General features: G+C 51.8%; 5 protein-coding genes across 5 annotated transcripts; all 5 read left to right on the top strand.

The window, feature by feature from the left end:
• The first annotated feature begins 41 nt into the window (after positions 1 to 41).
• On the top strand, positions 42 to 5,633 carry HER10_EVM0008670 (arrestin domain-containing protein). Its single transcript, XM_035483073.1, has 2 exons — positions 42 to 4,467; positions 4,524 to 5,633. Exons 1-2 carry the CDS (start codon positions 2,515 to 2,517, stop codon positions 5,325 to 5,327), a joined length of 2,757 nt encoding a protein of 918 aa, XP_035328281.1. The 5' UTR covers positions 42 to 2,514; the 3' UTR covers positions 5,328 to 5,633.
• A 3,354-nt stretch (positions 5,634 to 8,987) lies between these two features.
• On the top strand, positions 8,988 to 10,393 carry HER10_EVM0011634 (uncharacterized protein; the record flags this gene model as incomplete). The annotated part of the gene is made up of 1 exon (XM_035481061.1): positions 8,988 to 10,393. Exon 1 carries the CDS (start codon positions 9,104 to 9,106, stop codon positions 10,391 to 10,393), a length of 1,290 nt encoding a protein of 429 aa, XP_035328537.1. The 5' UTR covers positions 8,988 to 9,103.
• A 1,847-nt stretch (positions 10,394 to 12,240) lies between these two features.
• Positions 12,241 to 13,385, top strand: HER10_EVM0001052 (ABC transporter; the record flags this gene model as incomplete). Its single annotated transcript, XM_035470813.1, has 3 exons — positions 12,241 to 12,555; positions 12,598 to 12,836; positions 12,893 to 13,385. 3 exons carry the CDS (start codon positions 12,241 to 12,243, stop codon positions 13,383 to 13,385), a joined length of 1,047 nt encoding a protein of 348 aa, XP_035327567.1.
• A 3,254-nt stretch (positions 13,386 to 16,639) lies between these two features.
• HER10_EVM0011364 (uncharacterized protein) lies at positions 16,640 to 18,782 on the top strand. The gene is made up of 3 exons (XM_035480797.1): positions 16,640 to 17,902; positions 17,964 to 18,125; positions 18,179 to 18,782. Exons 1-3 carry the CDS (start codon positions 17,657 to 17,659, stop codon positions 18,488 to 18,490), a joined length of 720 nt encoding a protein of 239 aa, XP_035328519.1. The 5' UTR covers positions 16,640 to 17,656; the 3' UTR covers positions 18,491 to 18,782.
• A 570-nt stretch (positions 18,783 to 19,352) lies between these two features.
• Positions 19,353 to 21,392, top strand: HER10_EVM0002349 (glycosyl hydrolase family 10). The gene has a single exon (XM_035472064.1). The coding sequence runs from the start codon at positions 19,814 to 19,816 to the stop codon at positions 21,251 to 21,253; it is 1,440 nt and encodes a 479-aa protein (XP_035327677.1). The 5' UTR covers positions 19,353 to 19,813; the 3' UTR covers positions 21,254 to 21,392.
• Positions 21,393 to 22,441: the final 1,049 nt, after the last annotated feature.

The following is a 22,441-nucleotide window of genomic DNA, read 5'->3' as shown; positions in this document are numbered from 1 at the left end:
CCTCTTACGGATACCTTACCTAGTTGATTCAAACCACCTTACGTACCGAGGAAGGTCTGGTAGGCAATAGTTGCGCATGCCGCCAACTTTCATGGTTGCCAATGCCGTCTCTTCCATCGGTTCCGCGCTACGAATACCTCAGCTCATCCTGCGTGCCGTCCTTTTCCTGGTGTCTGTAAATAATACTCTTCTTCCTCTTACAACTACCTACACACACATGAGTTACCAGAGCCGTCCATCGCATTGGAATTCCTCAACCGTCCCGTCTTATCCTTCGTCTCCCGTTATACCCGAGGCCAATAGTCCACAAACCTCGACATACCTTCAGTTAGAAACCTACGTAGACATTCGCTACTAATCGCCCACGCCACTCAGACGTTCAATTCCATCTCGTCCCGCCTCGTCCGCCATTGTAAGCTATGCCTATTGCCTACGTCCCCCTGCCCTGCTCTTTTACCTTATTCACTACTTTCCTTCTTCCCCTCTTCCCAAACGTCCCATCTCATTTCAACCCATAACATACCCCCCGTCGCTTCGTCTTTTCTTGCGAAAGCCAGAGCCAAACAGAAGAAGGAAAAGAAGTCCATCCGTCCTTCTTTGGCCCCTCTCGTCCTGCTCCTCCCGCCTCAAATCAAGCTCGCAAGTTATCCATCCTTGGAAGAGGGGACACACAGGGCGCACACCGCACACACCGCACACCACTCACCGCGGTCGCGTCGCAGAGTCTCTTCCCCCGCCAGACAACATCCTTGCATGCTGCTTGAGTCTGCCGTCGCAACCAATCCCACTATTTCGTTGGATACGCTGCGCGACAAAGCCAATTCCCACTGTTTCCATTCGGGCATCCAGAACTTTGAGGTCGGGATACCGTCGCAGCACTGAACCATCGCGACCGCTTTACCCTGCTGTACCTGGTCTTCCGGCTTGCCTGCCCACGCCTTTCCGCCTCTCACTCTCACATTCACACACTTCTCTTCACCGTACGTGCGCTCCGCTCAACTGTACCTCTCTTGCTGTTCGCTCGCCTTGCTGGGACTCTCTAGCTCTCGCCTACCATTTCACATCTCCATCTTCCCCCCGCTTGAACAGGGGCAGTTCCCGGGTCATCGACTCTAACCGCCTCGCCTCGCCCTCGCTTGCCTCTCCCTTCTTCCCCCATCTTACACCCCTCATCGTTGTCGACATCTTCCCTGTCGTCAACATCTCACTCGTCGATTATCGATTCTCTGGCCCATCTCATCGCTCGTCCCCCCACCAGTCACTACAATCACGGAACCCTCACTCACCCCCCCCTCTGTACCTTTACAGGTCTCTCAGGCTTCAGCAGTTCGAGTGGCGTTGCGCGCGGGGCTCCCCATCTTCACTCTACTGAGGCAGTCAGAAGGTAAAACGTGAGACATCCATTCAACACGGACGGAGCCTGACTGGTCCGGACTTGTGAGAGTGTCCTGCGGTATCTTTGCCGACTTGACCTGGCCGCCCCGGGACTGGATGAGAATTGAATTTCGATTGGAGACTCTCGATGCTCGTTCCCACCTTGCTCTCGTCTATCCCACACTTTCTCCCCTCCTTCTGATCTCTCTTCCCTCCCTCCTCCCACCACGGCTGCTACTTGTTCCTGTACAAACACACACACACACTCATACTCACACACACTCACACTCACACTCACGCACTCACACTCACGCACTCACACGCACCTCATCCCGCACCCGCACCCGCATGCCGTACTGATCTTCCCGTTGTACCTAGCAACTAGACTTTCTTCTCCCGCCAAACAAGACGCAGAGATCTTGCTTTTCCTTCAGGAGGTCCGAGGGTGGAATGTGATTAAGCCTCCACCCGGCTCTTGTCACTGACTGATCGCATGCACGCCTGACTCTGACGCTGCTCAACCGGTACGTCTTGCATTTTCCTTCTAGTACCTTTCCCTCACATTCTGAGGCTGCCCGTCCCGCCTAGCGCCATCTCCATCTCGTTGTACCTTTCCATACTCCATACACCTTTCTTTACCTTGCCTTACCGGCCGTTAGTCTTGTCTCCCAAGACCAAGACGACGCATTTCTTATGCCCCATGCCTGTCTCTCCATGTGCAGCAAGTGCTCGCACCGCGCCGTGTCCCATCACCGCTGCACATTATCACGGGCAACCCTGCATCCCACCTCAAACCCCCAACATCCCTAACTCGCCTCGATGCCCGACACTCCTTGACCCGACCTACACATCCTCGTCTCCTCTTCCTATGGATACCCTCACTTGCTTTTTGCCAGCGCATAGAGCCATCTCATGCACCTAATCTGCCCAGTACCCCAGACCACTCTCCTATTGTCTCTGACCGTAGGAAACTTCCCTTACACACGCCCTTTCTAAAACTCCATACCTTAAACTTCAACCTCTCTCTTCTATTTCTTATACATACTCTGCATACCGCGCCCACTTTCTGGCTGAGTGATTCCGGACTCTTTGTCACTCGGCCACACGCTACATGTTTTTTCCAACCAGTGGTGTCTAACAATGCCGGCCACCATGACAGATTCGGAGCGATCTCGGCGTACGGAAAACTGGATTCCCACATCCACCCGAGGCGGCGTCTACTACTGCCCCAGATATCTTCTCGATCCTCCCGCTACACAACAAAATCGCCTACCGACGCCGCCCATCCGTGCTCGCCAAGTAAGACCGCGATCAATACACATCACCTCGTGGCCATCGGGCTTTGTACCTCACGAATTACGGCCACAACCAGAACGTCCTGTTAAGAGGAGGAAACCGTCAAAAGCAGTATCCCCAACTACAACAGCGCTGGGCAAGACGTCATTGAAGTTCAGCATCAAGCAGTTCTTCTCCCTCTCTCAGAAACAAGTGCCAAGCCGTTCTACGTCGCGCGCATCCACACTTTCCAGGCCTACGCTTTCGAGGCCCCCGAGCAGAGCCGCGAGCATCCTCAATCGACTCTCTACCTATCGTGAGGTAGATTTGGTGGTTCCGGACGAAGACACAATGGCGCTACCATCTGCCGCCATGAGCGAGGCCTTGCGGCCGCCTCTCATGAGCTCTACATACAACACACCCGGGCAGCGAAACAGCTTGATGTCGGTACGGAGCGCAAAGAGCAACGTAACATCAATGGTCACCGAGATCCCCAAGCCTATCGCCCATGGCAGCGGCGTTAGCTGCTCGATCTTGATGGCGGAACCAAATATCTTCTTGACTGGATTTGACCACGACGGCCACAGACAACATTCACAAGGCGGCACAGCTCTCCTTCGCGGAAAGCTGCAGTTGAAGGTCACGAAAAACATTAAGATTAAGGGTGTGAGCTTGAAGTTGGTGGGAAAGGCTCGCACGGAATGGCCCGAAGGAATTCCTCCCTTGAAAGTCGACCTCTATGAGGAGGAGTCGCTGCGCACGCAAGTTTTGACCTTTTTCAACGCCGTAAACGACGGATGGGAGACCGAGTATGGGAACCAGTGTGTCTACACATTGAAGAACAGCTCCACGAATTCTTCTTCTACCAATCTCGCCTCCAGCTCTCCCCGCAACTCGATGTCGCCCTCGCTACTCTCGATACCTCCTAATCGACAGGGTCTTACCGCCAAGGAGCTGAAGCGCCTGTCTCTACAGTCAAACCAGTCGAGGAGCTTTGGCAAGGGCGACAACCCGAGCGGCAACCAGGCAAAGGGTTACAAGGTGTTTTACCCAGGTACTTACGAGTACACCTTTGAGCTGCCTATCGACCACCATCAGTTGGAGACAACTAAGCTTCAGTATGGCTCGGTGAAGTGGGAGCTGCAGGCAACCATTGAGCGAGCTGGCGCTTTCAAGCCCAATCTTCACGGTTCCAAGGAAGTCGCCATCGTCCGCGTGCCAGATCAGCTCTCGCTCGAAATGACGGAACCCATCTCAATTAGCAGGCAATGGGAGGATCAGCTCCACTACGATATTATCATCTCGGGCAAATCATTTCCCTTGGGCACCAAAATCCCGATTGCTTTTAAGCTCACGCCGCTTGCCAAGGTTCAGGTTCACAAACTCAAGGTTTTCGTCACCGAATCGATTGAGTACTGGACCAACGACCGCAGAGTTACCCGTAAAGATCCGGGTAGGAAGATTCTCCTGCTCGAGAAGACTGCTGGCAAGCCACTGGACCCTGCCTATGCGTCGTCGGATGTTCGCGTACTCAATGGTGGTGAGCTCACGCCCCGCCAGCGCCGGGAGGCCCGAGAATCTGCAGCCATGCGGCGCGCAGCCGATGCCTCTCGACACGGTGTGATGCCCGAGCCTCTCCCCGAACCAGTAGACAACATCTTGGGTGACTTGGATCTTGGACTCGAGAGCTACTGGGGCTCCACCGAGATTGAAATGAACGTTCAACTGCCGACTTGTGAGACCATGGCCAAGAGCAAGGAGATGCGCTTGCACCCCGATTGCAGTTGGAAGAATGTCAATGTGTACCACTGGATCAAGGTAAGTCTTTTTTTATATCCACTTGATAACTCGCAACGACTAACAACCACTCTAAGATCGTCATGCGGATCTCTCGCCTCGACCCTGAGGATCCCACCGGTACCAAACGCCGTCACTTTGAGATCAGCATCGACTCACCGTTCACGGTACTCAACTGCCGCGCTACTCAAGCAAACACCTCTCTTCCCGAGTACTCAGGCCCCGATGTCGGCTTAAACCAAAGCCGTCACACGTCTTGCGGCTGCCCCGATGCTGTCACCATCTCTGGTCCATCTGAGGGCTCACCCAACAACCTTTCAACCGGCGCCCTCACCGTAATGGAGGCGCCTAGTAACCTTCCCGCGCCCCCACAAGCCGCCCACCTTCCCTCCTCACCGCAACCTACAACCGGCGGCACCGGTCGGTTGTCGCCGCCAAACTCCCAGACGTCGGTGGACCCTCTCGCCGACGTACATCCCCGACCCATTCACCTACTTCGCGTGCCGTCCTACAATCCGCCTGCGTTTGATGCTGAGACGCCCCCGCCGCCCGCTGAGAACGACCAGCTCCCGCTGCAGACGCCCCCACCTCAGTACGATGTCATTGTCGGCACGCCGAGCGTCGACGGCATGGCAGACTACTTTGCTCGGCTCGCAGATTACGGCTACGACGAACCCGAGGAAGACTCCGACTCGGATGAGGGCCCGGCTCGCATCACTGAGCGTGGAGGGCGCGTCAACGTGGCGCACCCTCGCACACCCGGCGGCAGACGCGCTCCCAGCCGCAGTATGGAAATCCAGCGCCCTCCCGTCGAACTAAGAATGGACGCTCTACCTAACTTGAACTTGCGGAGGGATGGTGTCCACCCGCAAATCAACTGAACATAATGCTGTAATATCACAGAAAAAGAACTGTCACAAATTGGAGGAGATGAGATGATCAGACGAGAAACTTGGACGATGAAGGCTTGGAAAGAGGATACATTCGAATTACTTTTGCATCATGACTATGGATCATCGAGACGACATCTAAAACACTACTTGGCAACGCATCCTCATCAGGATTGGTCGGCGCATTCACGAAGGGGAATGGGTTTCGGTTGGTGAATGTATGCTCGTTAGACGCGAGCAGGACTGGGAGGAACACAGTCTGGCGTTCTTGTTGTTCTTTTTGGGATATATACCTGGACTCTACGTCTACTGCTATGTGTGAATATTGATTCCCTGGATGTGTATTGGACTTGAAGACAAATACCTTACATCATGCATACGATTCTCTTCTGTGATGGTGATGCTTCATGAACTCGCCTGACGGCACTCAGTGATTATGATGTTATTTTCAGCGGACTATTCATTAAAAGTAACTTGGTCACCTGCATGTAACATCAACACCCGCTGAAGGGTGCAATACATTGAACCCGGCGTGGCATGGCACCTATCAGACCAGTTCAGCCGGACCAGCTATTGAATTACTTGACTTTTCGCCTGACCGACGTGCTTCTCGCCACATCAAGAACTCTATTATCCCTGTAAAATCGGCTCTGTCCCAACCCATCGATATATATAATGTCTCACCGACGGCTATTGGTATTAGAGAATGCGGCGGAACCACCATAGGAGACAGGGTAAACGATAGAAAAGGGGGCGCCGAGGACTGCCGTGATTTGAGTTTCTTCAAGGGTGGTATTGCAAACAAGAAAAAAAGGGGCTGACGGACGAAGATCGATTGGTGGTCTTTTCTTCGGGGCACGTGGAGGAAAGTCAAGTCGATTGGCATTTAGGAGGTTACCGGAAAGCGCCGTCCATCAATCGAGAGTTTGACATTTGGTGATGGAGGGGGGGGGGGGGGACAAGGGGGTTCCGGTAATCACTTTAAAAGCCTACGTTCGAATTCGTTTGGCTGTGAATCCTGTGGGCCATGAGTGAGATGTCTTCATCGACGGGGGATTCTTTGGGAAGGGGTCCCTTGAGAGCCATAGGATCCTGGTTCCGTGTTTGAAGGGTGGAGGGCATGTATATGAACGAAGTTACCAGCGTGAAGACTGTCTTTATTGACCAGCGGCAAGCGAAACCGTAGCCGGAACTTTAACGTTATCCTGTCCATGAGGAATGGGAGGGGAGGCAAACGTCTTTTTCGGCTGATGGAGGGGGGTGGCGTTTGTTTCATGAGCGGGAGGGAGTGTGACCTCACCGGCGACACGGGGTTTTGAGAATTCAGGAAATATTGAGGGATCGGTTTGCGAAAAGCTGAAGGATATTTGTTTTGACAAGGTTCATGTTTGGAAAAAGTATCTACCCTAGCCGACACGCATTTCCGAGTGAAAGTAGCGAAGGTTGCTTCTGGAATTGCCATTATGGTAGGAAGAAGGGCTCTCTGAGTTTGGGGAGAAGAAGGAAGAGAGAGAAGTTGTTCATGGCATTAACGGGAACGCTCGTGCGGACGGCGGGATCGGAATTCGGGGGTTCTTACTATTGGATTGGGAATTTGCTTTTCCGATGGTGGTGAGAAAGGGGGATTTGGATACCGTGCGGTGTGATTGCGGTGTGGGTGGAGGCTATTCTGCTTGAGTTGGCCCAGGCTTTTCTGGAAGAGAGTTTGAGAAGGATGAAGTGAGTTTGCGTCGCTCAGAGCTGAAATGCCGGGATAAGATTCGGATATGTTGGAGTTGGATGGAGAGAAATAGAGAGGAAGAAAGAAGGCCAAGGCTCGAGGCCGGCTGTGGGTTTGGTAGGTAGGGTATCGTTCTGCAAATAACTTCAATCTCGATGGCGGAAGAATGAGCTTGACTGCCATGTAATTTGCGGAGTGATTCTTGTTGAAGAGACTTCGACGCTAGAAACGTGGTCACGACTTGGTCACGACAAGACGCTTTGCGGGAAGGAGCAGGGAAAACCAAAGCGACAGTTCCGTCTGATGGTTACAACCAACCAACTACAAGCCTCAAGGCAAGGCTGCTTACTCAGATCTCTAAAGAGCCCGGGCTCATGGTTGGACAGGAATCCTGGAAGCTGCACGTGTTGTGGTCTAGAATTGAGGCAATTATACGGACAAGGGGTAGTGTTGTTGCTTGACAGGCTATGCAACCCTGGCGTCTAACGTGGCCAGAGATCTTTCAAAATTTGACATATTTGTAGGAACAACTCATACTTGTCGAGTTTGTGACTGGACATGTATCTGGTGACCGACCCTAGGCTGGAAGAAGATTGTCGTCTAGGGCTTCGAGGTTACATGTAGACTTGATTGTGGACTGGGAAGATTTGATGGTGGAATACCGGGATGTAGACGGGATTGTGGCACCTGGTTACTCACTGTCAGTGCGCGCATCGTGACGTGCTGGTTGAATGCTTCGATTCTTCCAAAGTATGAACGTGGAATACTTTTCCCTAGGTAGGGGAGGGCGATCGGTGCACGATTTCCTTACACGTAATGTCTTCCTTGACATGACATCGAGGTTGAAAGATTACTTATCAATCTTCAAAACTCAAGAGTCCTCGTCTAGTGACTAGAACCCAGAAGTCGATGTCAAACCCTGCGAACCTTGGCTGTACCATTCCCAAGAACAGGACTAATACTTGGCACCATTGGAGGTACAAGGCGATCGTTTCTTTACGCGGATCTCACTTACAGACCTGTTCGCGAGGTTGATGATATTTCTATCTAAATCTATACTCTCTACATAAGGTACGTATTGCAAGAGAGCAGTACATCAGTTGTGTGAACAAAGCATTGACAGGTTCAACCGGTGCAACAATGTGCAGCAGATTGTGCGCGGTGGTCTCTTCATGTTCCTTAGAATACGACAAAGGCAAGAAGATCCGTCAAGGAACCCAAGCAGAGATCCATGGACTCTGCCTCGAGCTCATAGGGACTGAGGGGCACAACTTCGTTGAGCTGTGGTATGAGTAGAAGCTGTAGTTGGACCGCCTCCCTGAAACAAAGCATGACGTCTGTTTCTTTAGGATCTGAGAAATATCATACCAGAACTCGTGCGTTTCGATGTCTTTGATACAGAGTCCGCATCTACAATACCGAAGGTAAAGAGAGTTGATGATATTTATGTCGACGCAGCCAGTGATCCACAGGCCACAGTGGCTGTAGTCCTCATATTTCAGTGGATTTCAGCTCAAGGTCTTACACTTCGCGGCAAAAATATACTCATTTCGTGTCTGATATCACCTCTAGAAGAGGCTATCCATTTGGGAAGGCTTCACAAACAGGGGTCAAATATCGTGCGTCCTGACGTCGATTGCACCGGAACTGACTTGAGATGGCAGCCTCAGGAGCTGGTGGGAACTATTGCTAGCCCTGAAGTAGGTCTGGTTTTCTAATTGGAGATCGTCTGCTTACTCACAAAGTGTTTTGTATCAAAAGGCATTAAGTCATCGAGTGACTATACCATGTGAGTATCGTCGGAGAAGTCTCAAGACTAACATGCGGTTCTGCCCGCGACCCCACATCCATGCATATCCATGACTAGTTCCGCCTTAAGGGTTCTTATGAGCGGGGAATGGGACGAACCTCTGCCCTCACAACCTGCCTTATCATGACTGAGTCATTCTTGGTTTCTCTTAAATAATGCCTTGCATCCCTCTCACGATTTGTCCTCTCTACTTGTTCAGTATTCGTTCTTCACTGCGCTCGTAATTTCGGCTTGATCATGAGTCACGACCTTTCGACTCGCGGCAGCATCGCAGCCAAGCCGGACGATGGCATGCTTCTATGGAAGATCGTCCAGGACCTCTGGGACCCGGAAATGAATCCCAAAGGCTACGTGAGCTTGGGAATCGCGGAAAATACTCTCATGCATGATAGACTGTCGAAGCATATTCACGAGAACCTAGCAGTTCCGAACCACTCGTTCACGTATGGCGATGGCATGACCGGCTCAAAGCGTCTGAAGGCATCACTCGCGCGCTTTCTCACAGAGCGACTACATCCAGTAACGGCCATCGAAGCGCAACATATCTCCGTCACCAATGGTTGTAGTTCGGCAATCGAACATCTCTGCTGGGCGTTGGGTAACCCTGGCGAAGGCTTCCTTCTCGGCCAACCCCACTATGGAGCTTTCCTTCCCGATGTTGAGTATCGAACGGGCTGCAAGCTCGTTCAGGTTCCTTTCCACGAAGTTGACCCTTTTGGTTTGGATGCGGTCCGGAAGTATGAGGAAGCGTTGCTGTCCGCTAGGGAAAAGGGGATCAAGATTGCCGCCCTCATCTTGTGTCACCCTCACAACCCTCTCGGACGTTGCTATCCGCGGGATACCATTGTCGGTTTGATGCGGCTGTGCCAGCAGTACGATATGCATCTCATCAGTGACGAGATCTACGCGCTCTCCGTCTGGAAGAACACAATCGATACGCAACCGGCGCCGGTTTCTTTTGAGTCTTGCCTCTCTATCAGTACGACAGGCATCATGGACGCCCATCGACTGCATGTTCTCTGGGGCATGTCCAAAGACTTCGGCGCCAACGGTATCAGACTTGGCGCCATCATTTCACAGCACAATTCGTCGTTCCATAGCTCCTTGACCCCGGTCGGTATCTACAGCTCACCTTCTGGCCTTACGGACCACGCAACGGCCAACATTCTCGATGATCGCGAATGGGTGGATGGCTACATCGACGAGAATCAGCGCAAGCTCCAAGAAAACTTTGAGCTGGTGGCCCACTGGGTCACAGAGAACGGGATCACATACGCACCTGGGGCAAACGCTGCATTCTTTCTGTGGGTTGATCTGGGCAAAGCCTACCGTGAACGACGGCCGGGTGTAGAATTTGAGGAGATCAGCACAGAGGTGATGCGTGCGTTGCTTGACAAGAAGGTGTTTTTGGCATCAGGAAAGCAGTTTGGCGCCGAGCAGCCGGGGTGGTTCCGGATCGTGTTTTCCAACAAGAAGGAATTGCTACTTGAAGGCCTCAAACGAGTTGCTGCTGCGTTAGACCACTGAGCTTGATGTGATATCATTTGCTTAGGTTCTAACTTTACTTTGCATAAGCGCATAGAGACGGCAAGGGGTCTCAGATGCTTGGTTTTTCCTCGGACAAATACTAGTCATGATAACTGATATTAGCTACTTATCATTAAGAGAAGGTTTGCGCAAGATTACTCTCGTAGAATTTCTCCTACCAAAACACCAAGCTTAAATAATCCTTGCGTTGATCGTCAAAAGCCCCTGCACAATGATAAGATCATGCAGCACGGGGCATGGGTAAAGACCAGATAAAGCTGTGAATGATATTCTCCCTTACCTCATCGTTCAGTTGCTTCATCTCCATCGTGCCAATTTAATTATCTCGGGCGAGGCTTCTTATGTAGCATAGCCCTGTGGTGTTTGCCAAGGGAAATCATCGGTTGGTTGTCTGTACGTTTAGTCATTCTTGACTCGCTTAGCGTCCCTGCTGTTGTGGTAGAATGGTACTGACGACTGACGCGCAGTGCGGAATGCGCGGGGGCCGTTGAGTGCTTGTGGTTTGAAATCAAGCTCTCTACATCTAAGCATTGAACCTTGAACAAGAAGTATCGCGTGCCTTACCAAACTCCCATTTGCAATGATGAACGGATTCAAGAATTCAAATACCACAGTCGGCGTGGGCGACAACTTACATAAGAGATGGGCCAGTTTAGTTGCTTATTATTCTTCGGACGAAGGTTGCCCCTGAGATGTCACAGTGAGACATTGAACGTTCACGGATGTATTTTGACTATTTCTTTTTCGAAGATGACCAATACCTAGACGGATTCGTTGAGTAATGAGAATAAGAAAAATGGCACAGCTACCAACTTTGACGACACGCAAATGCCCGGATTGCACGGTGTCCAAGGCCGGCAGTCTCTGGATAGTTTTGCCAATTGCGGTAAGGCCTCGTTCATCTAGCTGGGCTGCAGGGATCCTCGATCGCCATCAACCCACATCTGCTTAATGCCTCCAGACATTAGCACAAGATCCCTGCGAACGCGCGCGGTTCCCACCGGCGTGCTAGTAATGCCCAGTCCTGCGTCAAGATCATGTGTTGATGTGATCTTGAATTTTTATTTAGGGTGTTCTCGGCGTGCGCGGTTCATAGCAGACTTAGATCTCTGACGATTTTACCGATAAGGGTGACAGCTATAGCCTCAACTCTAATGTGTGTACTAGTAGTATCACTCAGTTCCCGTCATCACAAGTCGGAACCACATAGCCTATGTAGAACATTGAATTATATGCTAAAAAGAGATGGCTTACCGCTACGGTGTAGCCGACATCTTTCTCACTTCGCTCATACCAATGACATAGTACACCGTTGCAACGGCATGCTAGGAGAGTATGGCCATATGCTAAGGGGCGATGTGACCTAGAGCTGCAAGAACTCCACCGTCTGAACCATGGTCATAATAAGCGTAACCGAGAAAGCATACATTGCGAATCCACGCTAAAGAGGGCTGAGTGGTTACCTTCATCCGAACGCTGGGGATTAGCTTGGCCCGGGGTGCAGTGACGTTGGGAAGGGGTAGGCAGTCTGACCGGGATATCAAAGATCTGGATCGCGTCATGTACATTTACCTTACCAAACTTGGATGAAAACAGCCAACGTCAGTCTACATGAGTCGTCTAGTCGTCTATTGTGGAGTTCGGAACGTGAGGCCTGCTCGGCTTTCGGAACGCAGTGCACGATGAGCCCCTGATGCCAATACGTGCAGTCTCAGGGACTGAAAATATAAGTAAGTACTATTTGCCGATTCGAATACACTTCTGAACATCACTTCAAATCACCGTCACTCTTTTGTACACACAGCCAACTGAAGTCCCAATTCAAAATGGTTCTGCCCACATTCGTTCTTTCGGCTGCTCTGGCCACATCTGTTGCAGCCTACGATACCCTCCTCAACTTTCACGGTGCCCCCGAAGTCGAAACCCGCAGTATTGATGAGATTCACAAGGCTGCTGTCGCTGAAGGTGGTGTCGTTACTCTTTGGCACGGAGGTGATGAGAAGACTCAACAGGACGCTCTGAAGGAAGCTTTCGAGAAGCGCTTCCCCGGAATGACCCTTAACCTCACCGTCGACATCTCCAAATATATCGACGGCGACATCGACCGCCAGCTGTCGCAAGGCAACGTTTACGTTGACAGCGTCATTCTTCAGACCCTTCAAGACTATCCCAGATGGGATCAGGAAGGTGCTTTGCTGCGGTACAAGCCGTTGGACTTTGACAAGATCCACCCTGGCTTCCGTGATGTATGGGCTTCGTGGTATGCGGTTGTTGTGTTTGGTTGGACCAACATCTGGAACACCGAAAAGGTTTCCGAAGGCCCCGTCGAGTACTCGGATTTCTTGAAGCCTGAGTACAAGGACAAGTTGGTCTTTACCTACCCGAATGACGATGATGCCGTTCTTTATGCATTCGACCTGGCGTAAGCAACAACCTCTGATAAATACCTCTTTATGTGTGAATACTAATTGGAAGCAGTATGCAGCAGAACGGGTACAGCTGGTTCGAGAACCTCCTCGCCCAAAACCCTCGTTGGGTCCGCGGCACTGCTACCCCGACCACCGTCATGGGTCAGGCCAACAACTCATACGCCGTTACCTTCACCGGCGCTCTCGGACTAGCACCCACTGCTCCTTTCAATGTTTCTATCCCTAAGAATGGCTTCTTCGTCACCTGGGGCCAGCGCGCTGCGATTCTCAAGGACGCCCCCCACAAGGAGGGAGCAAAGCTTCTTCACAACTTCTTGCTCAGCGAGGAGTATCAGAGCCCCAACAACACCGGCATGTGGAGCGTCCGCAAGGACATTCCTGCCCCCGCTGGCTTCCCGGAACTGATGGACGTCAACTCTACGAACCCCATTGACTTTGAGCGTTTCATGGCGGATCGTGAGCGTGTTGAGAGACTGAAGCTTTTCTTCGAGAGCAAGATTGGCTCCGCCCAAGGACTCAGCCCCTTGGTTGACGACTTGTAAACATGCGACTGAATACATAGAAATATAGCATAGCATGTTGTTTCTTCTATTTAGATCAAAAGAATGAAAAGCTCCTAGTTCGCTACAAGTTGTTGTTCTCGCGTAGTCAACACAAAGATGTCGTCTTAGTCTATCCCACCTCCTTCAACCATCACATACGACCATACCCATTGGAAAATTCGGGATCCCGTCCGCTCTCCCATAGACAAGCCAATGAGGGCCAGAGTAGTAGTCAGGTCGGTGACGACTGGCGAATGCCTGGTGTTGTATGTTTTTGATGAATTTATGGCGATATTTCGACATCGTGAAGTTTTGGTGTTGTGGTGGGCCACGCTCAAAACCTGACTCCACATATAGTTGATAAACCCATAACCCTGGTCGAAATCGGCCTGTCGAATCTACTGCTCCCTACTTGCAATGTTGACTTATTTTTGAACCACTGAAAACTACATTACAAATCTAGGGCGAAAGCATTCGTCGAGACTTTGAGATGATCTCAAACAAGGGCCGATTCTTTGGCTCCAAATACATTACCCAGCTTTTCTTTACATACCGCATGCGATGACGCAAGTGATCGGCTGAATTGTCAAAAGTGGGAAAGGAGGCAAGCACATAATATCTCAAGTTGGGATCTGGATTTCTTTCGAATAGGTGGTTGTTATGGTTGGGGTATTCTTAGAAGAAAAAGGTCAAACACTATACCGTCGCATAATCGCATGGAGAATACATATGACGAAATTAAGATTATACCAATCCATCAAATCGGTCTTCAAATGACCCCATAAACTTTAGTACCCTTAAGCTGTGCCTTCTCTATCGCATGTCGTTACTACCGTCAGACCTCGACAGGACCACGACCGACAAAATCTGCTTAGCCGCTGAGCTTCAACGGCACTTCCCTGATAGGCCAATGTCTTCAAATTCTTTTCTAACACAATTTTGTACAGAGAGAGAGATACAGTGTGATTAATTTCTCCGTGACAAGAGTCTCTACTTGACCAAGACATTTAACAGCAACCAACTAGGTAATCCTCCCTTGTGTCTAAGGCTGGCTGGACTGACTCCGCTTCGGGTGATGTGAAGCCGGACGAGCAGTCTGTATAACCTCAACTACAGTTTGTGTAACCTGAACCATTGTTTTTGGTATGAGACGGTCTAGACCTTTCATTCTCGTTACCTCACTGCGAGCGGCCAAAGAAGGTATGTCGCCACCGAGAGAAACTTGGCGACACACAGCTCCGTTGTTCTCCAAGCCATGGTGTATGTGCTGCCAAGAGCTATGTACCGCCCAGACACCATCGATGGAATGGAATGATTGGAAGAAGTTCCACATGCCCGGCGACTTGTTGGGTACACAGGCTTGGAGTCCGGGACTGGGCCATGGCTCGGCACTTCAAAGAAGGTATGCGTCTGACCAGACTGCCGAGCTGATCAGTCGATCCCCTCGGCCCGGCTGGTCGGATGACTTCACGCGACTCTATCACACGCCGAAAGCAATGCTTGCCCCTTACAGCACCCCTCTCGTCCGTTGAACGCATTGTCTAGGCCCGATGTTGTGGATGCAAGGAATAGATTCTGTGGCTTGCTGAAAGATCAACCTTCCTCGATGTGATACGCCATGAAGCATGCTCAACGCATCTAGGGAAAAGATGATCCAACGTCATTTGTGTGCCTATGAAATCAAAATGACCAATCGTCGTGTGGCTCGCCATGACACTTAGGCCGGAAGCATGCAAAGGGAACCGGGGAAGTGTCTCAGAGACCGGCGGGAGGCAACATCCAGCACCACGGAGATGGAAGGTGCTCCGTCTTTGAGAACTATTGATCTTCGTTTTGCACTTTCATCCTCTTGAGACTGTCTCACAGATTGAACAAGCAGTGTGATCTTCCTTCCCGAGGCACAAGAATCGGATAGAGGGGAAGGCAGTCAAATTTCTCAACCAATTCTTGGGGATGACATCACAGTATGACCATTGGAACATGATTCATTGCCTAAGCAGAGTAGTCGATTTTGTGCACACATACTTGGAGCTCGAACACATGGCTACGCTGTTGTTAATTGGCGGTAGAGAAGCCGGAGAGACGCGCTGCACGCGCGCCAAGAGTGCATTGTTAAGGCCGTGAAGCTTAGTCCAAGGCAGTTTCTTGGTGGCTTGAAGCACATCATGAGCAATGAAAATAGTAACGAGGCGTCCAAAAAACCACAAGCCCCCCATCAAGATAGTGAGAAATGAGAACTTTCGGCACCATGTCACAGAGCCAACGTCTCTAGTCAGAGTGCTTCTGCAATGAGGTCTCTTGATTTGAATTATCCTAAGTAAATCGACCTGAGTCTAGACAAAACACCACGGACTTTGCATTGAAAACGTTATTCTACAACTTGGACTTGCCGATTGAAGATGAACACCAAGTCGAGAAACGTCCACAGATCGGGCCGCATTTTGGCACTACGATCGGAATGCAATCTCTGGGGCGGTTGAGTCATCTCGTTCAGTTGCCTAGCAAGCCCATGACATGGACTTTCCTCTCCGCAATGTACGGCCGCAAACGTTGTCTCGGACAGTGCCATTGACGGAATCTCCCTTAGGTAATTGCTCAAGACTCGTCGTCCCGCTACGGAACAAGCTCAGTCCGATGATCGAAGCCGGCTCAACCACCCCGCTGTCGATGAATGCGGCCCGCTGGGAACTATCCGCTGACATATTTCCCGTAAGCCTAGCCTGCCCGCCAAGCCACGGCTAGGCTAGATCTAGCTCTTGTCACTATTGCCTAATAGCCAGCTCCCATAACGTCTAAGTGGGCTCGAGCTTCATGAAAGGGTTGCTCCCGTTGAATGTGGGGTTGGAGGCTGTTTTGAACAGCAATGATTCGTGGATACTAGATGGTCTTAGACAACGACCATCGTCCACGGGAAACTCCAGTAGACCCTGAGACATCACAGACCCAACCACATCCACTCCCGCCACATGCGGTGACAAGTTGAAAGATTAGCCAACAAGCTGTCCGTTCCCAGCTCCCTGCAAGGGGATTGAGGTCTTTTGGGGAGGAAACTGGAAATGGGGCTCTCCGGGAATGACAGCAGAGGAGACGCCTCACCCGCTCAGCATTCTTGTGAGGAAGATTCCGTGCGACTTGTGTGTCTTACTGGGCTTTCAGACTCCTTTGACTCTCTTCAGCTGGCGCCCGGGCGGGAGTGTCTTGCCGCCCAGAGGCGTTTCCAAAGAGATTCTGTGTAGGTTTTCTTTGGCTATGCGGGAGCGTTGCCGTGTCGTCATATCACACCGATGAACACTACCATCACTGCGAGCCTCGCCCCGTTACACAGAATATCGGACAGTGAAAACTTCTCATCTTAACACAGGAATGATTTACAAGATGACGGGGCAGATCATCACCTCATCTCAGACAGGCACAGGCATCGGACCCGGCGCCCGGTGCATCTCGAGAAGATGATGGAAGGCCCCGTTACCATGGTAAGAGCTCAGAGATGTACCTATGCCGAATCCACCATCTCGATGCCGCGCGGTAGTTCAGCCCGGGAAAGCCAAGATGCCTCGACGTTCTTGGGGTCTAGCTTGGCGCCTTGGCGGCGCCTGACATCAAATTGAGACAAGCGGTAATTATTTCGAAGACTTTGCCTGTTTGCCTGCTGACTGAAGGTCTTGGAGGTTACGGACGAGGATAGTGGGATGCCGAGGAACGCGGCCCCTTCTAGATCAGCCCAGGCCTCCGACGTCAAGATCGGAACCCATCCCTTAGCGTACCTCCACCAGTTCGTCCGTCCGCCTCGAGCCTTACGGAGAGGTTCTTGTTGTCTCGTTATTTCTCTGCATACGGAAAAGAGGCAATCCCTTGCAGTTGATGCTCGGGAATGATATTTTGTTGGCCCACAAAGAAGAAGAGCGTTGTGCAAATCGAAATAGCCGGGTCTTCGAATGGAGCCCCTAGTTCGCGGAAGAAGCCATGCCCAGCAAGCCACCCTACGCTTACCCACCGCCTCTGGTAGAATGATGCTCGTTTTCAGACATTTTGAGAATCTCTCAGTATCGAACCTCCAAAACGTTGATATTGTGGGTATCGTGGGCTCGAAGACTGCATCTCAATTCTCTATAAGAAGCGTCAACGCCCTCCGTCTTGTCACAAATTCTCTCTCCCTCATCAGCTCACACAGCATCTCAACACACAACACTCAGACAACAATATTCTGAACACTTCTCTTCACTACTACCATCTTGATAACACATCCTATCCGCCTTAATTCAATCGCCAACATGCAGTCCAAGATCTTCACCGCCGCGCTCGCCGCTTTCTCCTTCGCTTCAGTTCAGGGAGCTGTTCTTCCTCGCGCTACCATCACTCCTGGCACCATCGTTACTCCTGGCATCTCTTTCAACCCTGCCGAGCTTGGAGCCAACGAGTTGGCCTTCCGCACTCTTCAGGTCCTTACTGGCCAGATTGCTCAGACCACCGCTCTCGCCAACAGCCTTGCTCTTCAGGCCACCGGCACTGCGACAGCTGTAAGGCTATCACCGCTCAAAAAATGGAAAGAGGATACATGAAACTAACCTCGACATCTAGGCCGCTGACCAGGTCCAAGCCGTTGTTGCTCAACTGAGCTCCAACGCCGCTGCCATTGCTGCCAACGTCGCCAGCATTGTCGCTGCCGCTCCCACCGCGATCCCTCCTGCTCCCAGCCCTACTGCCCCTGCCACTCCCGATGTTGGTGGCCAGGCTGAAGCTGTAAGATCAACCGTCCACTTCCACACTGTTCATCACTAACACATCTATCATAGCTTGTCCGCCAAGCTCAGGCCCTCGCCAGAGCCCTGACTGCTCAGATCGCCGCTCTCCAGGCCCAAGTCACCGCCAACGCTGGAACCGTCGCCGGAGTTGCCCAGAACGTGATCCTCCTCCCTGCTTTGGCTCAGGCCCAGGCTGCTGCCGCCACCACTCTTGCCACCGTCGGAACCGCAAGCAACCTTGCTCTCAGCACTGCTGCTACCCTGACCGCCAACGCCCAGGCCATTGTTGACCGTGTCCGCAACGCCCAGGTCAAGCTCAACCCCGTCCTCGTCATCGGCGCCACCCCCGATGTCCAGTTCTAAAGAGCTCGATAACTTTTTACAATACTCTTTTGCCCGGTCTTTCGATAAGCAATTATCTTAGTCGGTCAACAGCTTGAGCAAGACTCGCAGAACTTTCAACAACCGCAGCCGAGTATGGAATTCGGAGGATAATAATATGACAAAAGGGGGGATTGGACTTACCATTATTATGGGATACTAACGATCGCAAAGTCTTTAAACAAGACCTACTACGCTCCTTGACGGATGGCTTCTGAATAATTAGTAATATTTTATCTAGCGATAGGACTATCTTTAATATACAATAATCAAGATGGTACTCAAAAAAATTACTGGTTTCCCATACTACAGTGGCCTTTAGTGGCATTTGAGGTGTCTTGATCAAGACTTTAATCCTCTCTCTAACATTGACGTCTTTTGTGGGTAGGTCTTAAGCTAAGTCTTTTAGCCTCCCAAGCACGGAAGAGAAGCTGCATTCACCTAACACGTCACCAAAGTACAAGGTATCCCATGCGTTCTGCACTTCCGGCGAGACCTTTCATTTGCACCAAAAGAACAGCCTTACACTAGCAAACCTGGCAGTTGTCAAGATGTCCCCTTGTTTTAAGGAACGGTGTCGTGAATAAGGTGATATGCTTGAAAGCGTAAAGATGGCGTGTTTCGTGTAAACAAATTGCCTGCCGGCGTAAAGCCCGAAATGGTCGTAAGTGGATACTCCGAAGCGCCGGAAATTCAGGGGCGGAGCGGGGCAAGCTCCGTTTTAACCGCTTTTGTTCGGATGGCACAATGTGACATGCATGAGCTGGTTCCGTTTGGCCTGTTTCTGTCCTGCTCATGAGTGGAAAGCTTTCTGTCGCCTTCAGGTGAAGGCCACGAGGCCACAGGACGGCCCATGTTCAACTCTTTTGCACCCGCGCCCCAGCACTATCCCTGATGCGACCGGTGGGATCCCCAGAACACAGCGGGAGATCCTCTCCTGGCCCTACAGTTCTGAACCCCTTTCATCTTTCGGCCGAGGGAAGCGAAGTCTTCTAGCCAATACGCTGATTCTCCGTTGCAGGGGATGGAGACTCCCGGATCGTCGGCTACTATGGTTCAAGCCTCCAGCATTAGGTAGATTGGGGCGGGATGGAAGCGAAGAGGGGCGTATGGAAAGGGTCAAGAGAACGAACATTGATAAACGACTCGATTCCCGCCAGTATGTGCAATGGCCTAGCTTTGAATTCTCTTCCGTCGTCTTTTGCCATTCACTTCCATTCTTTTCTTGTTACCTTGACGTAACTTTCCACGTTCTTTTTACAAGTCTCTCTCTACAAGTCTCTCATTTCCAACATCCTCGCCAACATGCGTTTCTCAACCATCACAGCAGCCGGTCTGCTCGCCTCCGGCGTCAGCGCCAACCTGCACGAGCTCGCCGTTGCGGCCGGCAAGAAGTACTTTGGCACGGCCACGGATAACTCTGAGCTCACCGACACGGCCTACGTCGAGATCCTGAAGGATGCAAAGATGTTCGGCCAGATCACCCCTGGTAACGGCCAGAAGTGGCAATTCACCGAGAAGAGCCAGGGAGTCTTCAGCTACACCTCTGGCGACGAGATCGCCGACTTCGCCAAGACGAACAGCAAGCTTCTCCGCTGCCACACCCTCGTCTGGCACTCTCAGCTCCCTACCTGGGTGTCTTCCGGCACCTGGACCAAGGAGCAGCTGACCTCCATCATCGATACTCACATCTCCAACGTCGCTGGCCACTACAAGGGCCAGTGCTACGCGTGGGACGTTGTTAACGAAGCTCTTAACGAGGACGGTACCTACCGCGACAGTGTCTTCTACAAGGTTCTCGGAACAGACTTCATCCCCATCGCCTTCAAGGCCGCTGCCGCCGCCGATGCGGACGCGAAGCTTTACTACAACGACTACAACATCGAGCTGGCAGGTAACAAGCAGAAGGAGGTCCTCAACATCATCAAGAACATCAAGGACTCTGGTGCCCGCATTGACGGTCTCGGCCTCCAGGCTCATCTCATTGTCGGTAGCGCTGGTTCCCGCTCTGCCCTGAGCGCCGTCCTCCAGTCCTACGTCGACGCTGGTGTCACCGAGGTCGCCTATACCGAGCTCGACATCCGTCACAAGGCCATCCCCGCCGACACTGCTGCCCAGGAACAGCAAGCCACCGACTATGTCAGCGTTGTCGGCGCCTGCTTGGATATCGCCGAGTGTGTTGGCGTCACCATCTGGGACTACACCGACAAGTACTCTTGGATTCCCTCGGTCTTCCCCGGCACCGGCGAGGCCCTTCCCTGGGACAAGGATCTGAAGCCTAAGCCTGCCTACACCAGCATCTCCAGCCTTCTCGCCGCCGCCGGCAAGGGCGGTGCTGCTCCTGCCACCTCTGCTCCCGCAGTTGCTACCAGCGCCGCTGCTGCCGTCACCACTTCCGCTGCCGCAGCCGCCCCTACCTCCGAGTCTGCTGCCGCCGAGCCCTCAGTCCCTGCTGCTGAGCCTTCCGTCCCTGAGAGCTCTGCCCCCGCTGTGCCAGTCACCACCCCCAAGGCCAGCGTCCCTCCTGCGACTCCTGCGCCTGCTACCACCCTCAGCACTGTTGTGAAGAGCAAGTGCGGTGGTGGTGCTACTGCCGAGGCCGCTTCCAGCGCCCCTGCGGCTGCTGCCACCGGCGGTGCCGCTCGCTGGGCTCAGTGCGGTGGCAACGGATTCACCGGCTCTACTACGTGCCAGTCCGGCCTCACCTGCCAGAAGCAGAACGACTACTACAGCCAGTGCGTCTAGACGAGGGTCTTCATGCAGCCGTGAAGGAGGAAGGATGAAACGTGGAGGGGATTGCTCAGGACAGCATTCCATTGAGACAGTAGAGGATTCGTGTACATATCTTTGAAGCCAATAGGTACATATACTTCACATATGTTGATCCCAAGAGTACTACTTCGTGATGTACGATCCTATTTAATCTGAGAAGCTGAATTCTACGCCTAGGACTGGTAGGCTTTTGCTAAAGTAAACCTGAAGTACACAGGGATTGCAAAACAAAACCCCATAGTGGCCGATTTGGGAATGCCGTGTATTATTATGCGGATCGTTGGTCAAAAAAGGGACACAGAGGTGCTCACCGGATGACTCACTCCAAGAGTCTAATAGTATGCCGAGAGCTCCAGCCGAATGTGTCATCTTCAAAAAGAAGACTAAATTGAAATCGGTATTTAAGACAAGTCCATGTGAGAAAGTCTTTCATGCACGAAACTACCATGTAACTCCCTAAGTCACCTTGGATCAGTCGTGATTCCTTCAACCACCCTGCCCGGCACCCTCTGGTGCTTGATTGCTGCTTACTTACCACCTCCATACTGAGCATACTTCGATTCCAGGCACCAGCCGCACTGCCACTTTTGCTACCAAACATTTAGTAAAATCGAACGTCTATGCGAATATATAAAATGTCAGGCATCCTGACAAGTTCTAGTCATGGCGTCAACTACCCATTCTCAAGAACCCAAGAACGGACCGGGGCAACCTGAAGCAAAGATGGATCACCTCGAAGCGGCAAAGCTCAAAGAAGAACAAAGTCACTCGACAGACCCGCCAGTCCAGACATTTCCTTTCGGAAAGCTCCCTTACGACCTTCAGTTCGAAGTGCTCCGCTTCTGCGACTATCCTACCGCAACTCTACTAGCATGCACCAACTGGCATTTCTACAAGGCACTTGGTCCAAAGATAGAATATGCGGTTCCCGCATCCGAACGACTGCAAGCAATCCAAAAAGTCGACCAAGACAATCGAACTGAATTTTGGGCTTGCTACAAATGCCTGAAAGTTTTCCCGAGGTCCTACTTCGGGGATAGCCACACAAATACGAAGAAATCCAGACAGAAGCGGGCATACACGCAAACGTTCCGAAAATTGCGCCACTGTTGGACTTGCGCCATCGAGAACAACTACTATGCGGACCTGCAACCCGTCAAA

This window comes from Colletotrichum scovillei (genome assembly GCF_011075155.1).
Source record: "Colletotrichum scovillei strain TJNH1 chromosome Unknown Contig00010, whole genome shotgun sequence".
In the NCBI taxonomy this organism is placed as follows: Eukaryota; Fungi; Ascomycota; class Sordariomycetes; order Glomerellales; family Glomerellaceae; genus Colletotrichum; species Colletotrichum scovillei.
The sequence above is the reverse complement of the archived record's forward strand: the minus strand, read 5'-3'. Positions and strand labels throughout refer to the sequence as shown.